Source organism: Limanda limanda, chromosome 7 (genome assembly GCF_963576545.1).
Source record: "Limanda limanda chromosome 7, fLimLim1.1, whole genome shotgun sequence".
Taxonomy (NCBI): domain Eukaryota; kingdom Metazoa; phylum Chordata; class Actinopteri; order Pleuronectiformes; family Pleuronectidae; genus Limanda; species Limanda limanda.
This window is the reverse complement of record NC_083642.1, coordinates 12862307-12871506: the sequence shown is the minus strand read 5'-3', so window position 1 is coordinate 12871506 and position 9200 is coordinate 12862307. Positions and strand designations below refer to the sequence as shown.

At 42.8% G+C, this 9200-nt stretch overlaps 1 protein-coding gene across 1 annotated transcript; it reads left to right on the top strand.

Moving 5' to 3' along the window:
* Positions 1–408: 408 nt before the first annotated feature.
* Positions 409–8730, top strand: ngfa (nerve growth factor a (beta polypeptide)). The gene is made up of 3 exons (XM_061075542.1): positions 409–424; positions 6747–6854; positions 7829–8730. The coding sequence occupies exon 3, from the start codon at positions 7840–7842 to the stop codon at positions 8728–8730; it is 891 nt and encodes a 296-aa protein (XP_060931525.1). The 5' UTR covers positions 409–424; positions 6747–6854; positions 7829–7839.
* The last annotated feature ends 470 nt before the right edge of the window (positions 8731–9200 follow it).

Sequence of the window (9200 nt, the reverse complement as noted above, 5' to 3'; positions counted from 1 at the left end):
ATTTTCCTTGGTTCCAATGAGCTGCATTGTTCCACTTGGCGGATTCTACTTGATTCTCATCCCTTTCATCCAAATGCTGAACAGAACGTCAACTAAAATGTTGTTTGTGTTGGATTCGTTTCACACCGACCACAAGGACTCAGACTTTCTATTGTGAATCATTGTTCGACTTACTGTAAGACAGTAGAGAGCAGGGTGAGGTTACACTGTAGCCATGTCTCTGCTTCTTCTCAGGGTTGCCCTGACAAATAGAAAACGACCCTGGGACAAATATTGTGCCAAGATGAGATATGTAAGTTTAACCACATGTAGCACAGAGACGTGTGAAATCACAGCTAAAAAGCAGATTTAAAAATTCCCCTCAGACCGGAGAAAGACTGTGTATTTTCAACTGAAGGTCTGTTGTTCCTGGAACTGTGTTTTGGTGTCTTGGACGGGAATAGGAGCCATATCAGGGTTAACGTGCTTTTGAAATTTGCTACATCAATGACAGCGGAAAGCATCGATACTTTATGGAGACAGAAAATTCACATACTGTATGATTTTCGTTGCAATGGTCTGATGCATAGATGGGACATACTGAATCAGTGGGTATTTACTTTCAGTTAAATTTCTTTGGCACACGTTTCTCCTCTTTAAGCAATTCTTTGACATCTACTTTTCTTGGAAAGTTTGCTTTGGGGGAGTCGGTAAACTGAAGCCAAGACCAACTGTTTTAATTATCAATAGTGCCAAGACAAATTGTTTCCAAGGGGATGCTAATTGAAATCGTACTTCCTGTGTGGTGTTGGTGTCTTTAAACTAGAGGATTCAATTTTCAACTTCTGAAGCAGTAGACAATTATTTTGTAGCCCGCAGCACAAAACAGTACGTGCGCGCAGTCTCGCTTTGATACAGCCAATTTGGAAAAGAGATCAGATGTCGGCCTACATATCTGATCAATGGATTGTTGTGTAGTTTTCCCCCAAACACAAGTAAATCCAACACACCCACAAACAGCGGTGCTCTGCATGTGCATGCACGTGTGTTGAAGTCTGTTATCCCTTTTAGACACCGCTGCGTACCCAGGAAGTTACCTTTGGCTTTTGACCTCAAGATATAAAAAAAGAGCCGAGCTTTAAGTCAGATTCCAGGAGCAGAAATGGAGAGAACCTGGATAAATGACAGACAGAGAAAGATAGACAGAGGGAGAGAAAGACACAAAACAGCTGGATGAAGACACTGGCTAAAAGCCAATATCCCTTCCTTTTCGTTTCCACACCTTGCCACCCTGCTTCCCTGATATTCTCAAGATACCTACTAGATAAACAGGCTTTTCTTTTACCACAGCTGATGAAGAGAAACACCTGTTTAAAATGATAATATATATATATATATAACTATACATATAATACACACTTTGCTAATCAAAACAAGAAATGACCTACAAAGGGCTTCCCTGCTCACTGCATGGTACCGCTTTCTTTTCAAGTTTTATTACAGGTAAATCAGATTGAAGCAGTTGCTCGTAAAACTTCAGACCTGTTAGATTTCAGAGACGTTGGCAGGACGTCTACTTCATCTGCAGTACATGCATCTACATGGCTGCCAGAATCACAAAGCTGAGTTGAGTAAAAGGCCAGCCACTTCTTTTAAAAGAAATGCATTTGAAAACGCGTATATCTTTGTTGTACTCGCCAAGCATATTTTATTGCTGCTGACCAACGCTTCAAACTGATGTCAAGAGCGGCGCATGTGTTCTCTCATCCATATTGTAGCAGTTTGTGAGCACATAATAGAATAATTTGTCCTGTAAACGTTCTATTGTTGTGCATATCTTGCGTAATTTGTTGTAACACTGAGGAATCAAGTGCTTTAACAGGTTGTGTGCGCCTGTCAGTTTCTCTCTCTCCCCTGTGTCCCGAGGCCTGAGCAACAATTGAGTTTCACTGTTTGAAGTATCCCTGAAGTGCGACAGGTGCTTTGGTTCTCACAGGAAATGTCTTTTTAACAGGAAGACAAGAGGTGAAAGACGGAGCAGCAGATGATCCTTCATCTCTGCTAGTCACATTATAAATGTCGACTGTGTAAAGGAATGGCGTTCAGGTTTTCTGGAATTATAACTATGGCAGGGTTAGAAACAAAGGTCCCACAAATTGGCTCTTTGTTTCTACCGACTGTTTTATCTGTGATTTCCCCCTGGCCAACAGAGAGAGACAATTTTACTCTAATGCTTTGGCTTTCTTATTTTATTTGCCACAATAAGAAGCCAAATGCATTCATGCTGAGTTGTATTGAAATGTTTATCGAGCACAGAATGATAAATCCTGTGTTTTCTTGCAGTGATGAATAGTAGATCTAAATCTGTAAAGAATAAACTAATAATTTTGTTTAAATTAAATCCCATACTCTAATAATGGACAAGAAATATCTGTGATTATGGATCTGTGTAACACTAACTTAAGCTCAACTATAAAGATTGCGACATTTATAAGGTTTGTTATTTTAAACAAAATTTCCGGCTGTTGAAAAACAAACATTATCCACCTCTACTTTAACAGTGTTTCCGACTCTCTGACCTGTGCGGTGTATCACATATACAAGACTTTGAAAGCTTTTCCAAGAAAAGCCATCTCACTGACAGCCTCTCGAGCGAGCGTAACTTAATTGTGCTTTTAACATGACATCACTTTGCGTGACAGGAACTCGATTCTTGGCAGTGTTTTGGACGTTGTATCAGTTTCACATGGAAGCCAAGCTAAACTGAGCATATTGTTTGCAACAACTGAAACAGTGACAAACTCAGGGAAGGAGGAAACAACATCTGATGACCATGTGAGTGAGTTTTATTTCAAAAAAAGACTTACATGGTCCACAAAGTCTAATCCTTGCATGTCCTTGCATTTTTTAAACATTGATGAACGAGCATGAGATAGTGTTTCTTAAGAGAAAACATATCTCCAAACATTTGGATGTGAGTAAAAGGGAAACGGAGCAAGGTGACCTGGCCGTCATCCCTCCTGATAATCATTTCCAGCGGATGACAGCAGGAGGAACTGCACTACACTGGGCTGATGAGAGACACGGAACAAGCTGTTTACCTTTCTCTGCTTTTTACCTCATCGCCCTCCCTCGTCTCTTTTCTCTCTTCCTCTGGAGCTGTCCGTCTCGCGTTCACACCCGCTCATAATCTGATGCTGTTGTCATCGCCCTGAGAGAGAGGTGTGTGTTTGTTTGAGAGAGCCGCTGACACGTCGCTCCCGCACATCTTTTAACGAGGACTTATAGCTGATGACTAATGCATCACACAGATAGGAAGAACCCCTGGCTCGCCGTGAACTAACCTTGGAGCAATGACCGCTCTCTCTCTCTCTCTGCTCGTGAGTCGGCACAGCTGCTTTGTTGTTACAGTCAACACTCGGCACTTTACAGTTGCCAAATGTGCGTAGGAGCCACTTTGTCTGACCTGTGGTGCATCTCTTCACTGGTTGACCAAATGAAAATGTGTTAAGTTGACACAGCCAGCACCAGTAACTGTGTGGCTGGGCTCCAGCGCTTCGGGCTGAGCAATTACTCTCTGTCTAAAGTGTTTTCCTCTCACGCAGACTAATGATTAGCTTTCCAGGTCACAATCTAGCAGCTGTGTAACGTATGTCTTCCTTCACCGCACTTTCATCAACTTTGGCAATCCACGTTCAACCTGGTAGTGTCGGGTGGTGCCTGGAACGCCCGTGCCACCGTAGCGTTTGAAAGTGATGGATGCCTCAGAGGTAATGGTCCCTTACTGGGCCGAGCGTTTGGTGAAACTAGGGAGTGATCGGCCTATTGTGAGAAAGGGAACCTCCTGAAGGCCATAAACAACCTCAGTGGGGCTTGGATTTGAAGAAAAGCTATGAAGCAAACCTCTTTGTTCCTGCTAGTTTGTATTTTCTACATGCTGGAGTGTTTGGAAATGTGAACCATATAGTGTCGGCCGTTTTTGTGGTATTTGCCTAAATGGATTTGGAACCCCTTTGTCATTGTTAGGCAGCCTCATGTGAGCAGCACCGTCTCTTTCTCGCTCTCTTACTCTCCAGGGCGAGTCACCATGTGTTGCTCGTGCGCTCTGATGTTTCTGCCTGAGCAGCTCGCTGTCTTGTGCACGTCAAAGTGCGGGGAGACTTCCTGTTTGGTCAGTACCATATGGATCGCCTTTCCCCCACAGTTCTATATAGGAGGTATGTTAGTATGTAAAATCCATAGGAGCATTTCAGCTATAGCATTTTATTCCGGGCGCTGTCAACACCCGGCAAGCGTGGCTGAGAAATCTTGACTTTCCAGTGCTCCTAATGCACAGTTTCTGCAGTAACAGTGTGGTTTTGCCTCCAAAAAAACGCAAACAAGCAGCTTCTGGAGTTCATTCAAACCCCATTAAATCTTACGAGCTTGTGTATGTATGGAGGTGCATGTGAGGCAGTATCTTTGTGTTATTTGGACACATTGGGATCCAGTGCTGAGGTAATCCTATAAGTCAGAGGTGCTCTCTAAACCGCCCTGACCCCTGTGCTCCTGCGCTGCAGTGTTTACGCTGGCTCCACTGGCATTAAACACGAGGCACATATTTTTAACATTAGGATCCTCCCGGCTCACCCTGGGCCGTGTAAATAGTGAGCTGCCCGTCAGCCTGGATCAATCAGCTCACTGTCTGTTTGGACCAGCTCCATATGTGTGTGAGTGTGTGTGTGTGATGGTGTTTATTGAAGCCGAAAGATATCGCTGGCAGGTCGGTTTCTGAAAAACAAAAGTGTTACAAATAACGCTCTCAATCACCTGAGGTTATGAAACTGTTATATGCAAACTGACCCTGCGGCAGTGAATAAAAGAAATGTTCATTCTTTTATTTAAGTACACATAAACAATTCTAGAGCGTAAAACTATTTAGATTTATCTGCAAAATGTGAAAATAGTCATTATGTAGACTACAACACTCTTTAAGAGAAGAAGAAGAAGACTATTAGATTATTCATCATTAATGATACTTTCAATTACAACAATGGGTACTATTGTGGCTGTTTTAAGTAAATACTTCAAGCACATAGGGTAATTTAATGTCCAGTTATTAAACATACTTAAAATTTTGCTATATGATTTATACACATTTACATATCATGCCTTGTACAGTGTGTGTTTGTACATGAAAGGTTTTTTATAATCCCGAGCAGGGAGAGGCCAAATGCATTGGCATGACACATAAATAAAAAGTTAACCTGTAACTACAGTTATCATATAAATGTGGAGGAGTACAAAATAAATGTCTCCATCTGAAATGTGTTTTTTTTTAAAGAGACACATAAAGTAGCTTTAAATACTCAAGAGACTCTCAATATTACTCTCAACATTTTACTAAATAAAGCATGACAGTGCGTGCACATATTTCTATTCTTGCTCTCCACTACTGTCTGTTAAACAACCATGTAAATTTAAAAGAACAACATCTCAAGGACTTAAAAAGTCTTATCTTGTGGGAAAATAACCGAAAAATTATTGAAGATGCCAAACTTCTCTCATGCAGGGATCAGAGCCAATGATGTTTTGATGCGTCTCAGCTGCCGGCCTTGAATCGAGGTCTGAGCAGCCAACACTGACCTCTACAGGTTATTATGTGCAACACAAGGAGGATTTCAAAGCAAACTAATATCTGTGTGCCAACAAAAAGATATACAAATAATATTTCATTTTTAAAAAAAGATAACCATGAATCACTATCTGAACTATTTTATACCCAGCTTAGAAGGTTGCCCCTAAATTAAACATGTGGAGGCAAATATTTACAACAAAACTTTGCGGTATTCCAACACCGTACCAGTGAGCTGGATTTTACACAACGCGGCAGATATGTCAAAAAATACTGACACTCCAGTTTCAACTCACCCTGTGACCTGTGTAGTGTTTGTGTTGGAGGGGGTGTGTGTATTCATACACATCATGGCATCCAAGTATGCAAACTATTCATAAAAAACAACCTCACATGCTTTCCTTCACACACATGTACAGCATGTGTGGAAAGATGCTGTTTGCATGTGTGGCAGTTTGTGTGTGCACATATGTGCAAGTGTTCACATCACCTACATTCATAACACATGATGTGAACGCATGTCCGGGGGCTTCACGTCGGGCATCTACACGTAACATCTAATGAGGTGTGAAATGCCACGCGTTCCAGTGTGTGTGAGCCTGAGCTCTTAAGAGTTTAACATGTTGTGTGTCTATGTGTGTGTGTGTGTGTGTGTGCGTGTGTGCGTGTGTGCGTGTGTGCGTGTGTGTGTGTGTACTTAAAGTAGGATCATGATGAATTGTGTATGCCTTGGAGTAGTGGTGATCAGGAGAAGAGAGATGAGGGCACTGTGATGTGGAAATAATTGCATCTACACTGATAAATATGATAACCTTCCTTCTTGTTCTTATTCTTTTTAACATGAAGTTGACTTGACATTAGGATAAATGACACACATTGTAGATTTATATTCTTTTCCCTTTTGTTTGCTTTTTTGTTTGTATATTTTCATTGAAATGTGTCTTGTTGAGTTCTCGATGTTTGATATAAAGCACTGTCTTGTGTAATCCATCTTACGTACGTTAGAAATCAAGATTTTAGAACTTTCAAATATTTATATCAATGTGTCCTGTGTGTAAAGTTTAGTTGTAATGATATATGCATAAATGCATGTGAGTTATTTGAATCAGTAAATTGTTTCAATAAAATGTGTGTGTGTGTTTGTGTGTCACAGAGCTGTGGTTCAGGGGGTCCAGATGGCAGGCACGAGGGGCCCGGCCTGCACTGGAGTCTGGCTCTAGAGTCCACAGGGGCTCTTACTTCAACTGGACACATTCCAAAGGTAGACATCAAACATCTCACCATAGCAACACACAACGCAACACACAAAATGAGATAAATTAATCATCTTGTACCAAAGCTGCTTGTGTGAGGGAGAAAATGGGCAAAACTAATTATGCTTTAACTACCACTTACTCCTTTGTGTCTGTGCTGTTTGAGGGAGTTCTAGATAAATCCAAGCCGTGACACAGATTCTGCTGGGAGAGAGAATCGCCTCTTAATGATCGCAAGCATTAAAGTCAATCATAGTCATATCAATAATACAAAACACCACACTGGAGGAGGGTGGGTTGAGGGAGCTGTAAATCAACATCAGCACAGTCGACACAGTAACAGTGATCAGTGTCAGGTTAGAATTTCCACACTTCATACCTGCATGATTAGGATTTGACACAGCAGTGAACGGGCCAATCACAGTGAAGCATTTAACATTGCTCATTTTGTGTTTCACACTTGAGTATCTGGATAGTGCATCTACAAAAATGTTGGTATTTCTACTTGATAAGTAATGTCACTTTCAACAGTATGACTCATACTAGGGCCATATTGTCCATATATATCAAAATCTTGATTTTGAGAATAACTAAATAATTTAATGACAAAAAAAGGTCATGGTATATCACTATTATGGTATATCAATAAAAATTGTATCATGAAAATATCATCACAATTAAGTTGGACTTTAATTTAAAAAAAGACGTAATATTTCGAGAAAATATGAAAAAAACAATATTTACGAAAATACCAGCATCAACAAAATGGGCAAGAGGCCCTGTTCTGTCTTCGGAATTGACACAGCACAATCTTTTGAAGCTCCTAATACTTTTAATCTAAAATGACCCATTGCCTAAATTATCTTCTTATATTATGACCTTAATCTCAAAATATTTCTTTATGGTTAGTGGCGATTTAAGATTCAAAAATGTATTTAGAAACCAGCATGACATACCTGACCTTTTCCTGTATTCACCTCAGGACGTGTGCCCATGAGGTCGTCACCACTGGTCCTGCTCCTCCTGATCGGCGTCCAGGCTGTACTGAACATGGGAGGTGGATTGGCCCGGAGTGCCGGGCCTGCCAACCACAAAGCAGGACAGCAGACGGCAGCCAATCAAAGAGCAGGACAGCAGCAGAGAGCAGCGGGGGACCACCTTTCTGAACACCACTCTTCACAGGAGCATCATAGGACCAGCCACCACAGGACCAAGAAGCACCATCGGGCAGCTTCTCGCACCCAGGACAGGAGCCCTGTCGTCACGCACCCTACGTCCAATTCCCCTCCTGACCCCTCCATCCCAGTAGTGGACCCCAAGCTCTTCTCCAAGAGACGCTACCGCTCCTCGCCCCGCGTGGTCTTCAGCGAGGTGCTGCCGTCCCACGACGCCCTGGAGGGTGAGGGCTATGACACTGAAGGGGTGCGGGGGATGAGGGTGAGGCGCAGAGCAGGGTCGCACACCATGCACCGAGGGGAGTACTCAGTATGTGACAGCATAAACACCTGGGTGGGCAACCTGACACAAGCCACAGACATAGCCGGGAACGAGGTCACCGTGCTGCCCAACGTTACAATCAACAACGTGGTGAAGAAACAGTTCTTCTATGAGACCACCTGCCGATACCCCACGCACAGAGGCTCCGGGAATGCAAATGGGGGGCGGCCGGGGGGCCGGGGAGGCAAGCAGGGCTCCAAGTCGGGCAACTCGGGCTGTCTGGGCATCGACAGTCGCCACTGGAACTCCTACTGCACCAACACACACATATTCGTAAGCGCCCTGACCATCTTCAAGGAACGGACAGCCTGGCGTTTCATCCGCATCAACGCCGCGTGTGTGTGTGTCCTCAGTCGGAAGTCCTGGGGGGGGCGAGTGGGGCACTGACTGGGGAGGACGACTCCTGACCACTGAACTACGAACCAAGCACACACACTTCTCCCTAACAGCCACTGCAGATGTATTGCCAATACTGTAATCCTCTTCCCCACCTCCAAACACACACACACACACACACACACACACACACACACACACACACACACACATCATCACACACACTGACCATTGTATGCAATCCACACACACTTACACACTTACACACACACACAAACAGCTTCACCCATCCAATCTCTTGGCCCCTGACCCTACCTCAGTCTGAGAAGTCCTGGTTGTTTTAAGTTATGAGGACCGCATGTCATATTTATGGTTTATACAGTCAAATATGAAAATATATACGTTATGTGTATATATACAAAATGAATTCAAGCTTTTAATGATGTTGTTATTGTTGTTGTTGTGTTGTTCATGCTGTTATTTATTAAACACCTCAGTACTTGCCTGGTTTGTTGTGTCAC

Bases quoted from the DNA above. Each gene is read 5' to 3' on its own strand.
- ngfa (XM_061075542.1), top strand. From the start codon at position 7,840: ATGAGGTCGTCACCACTGGTCCTGCTCCTCCTGATCGGCGTCCAGGCT.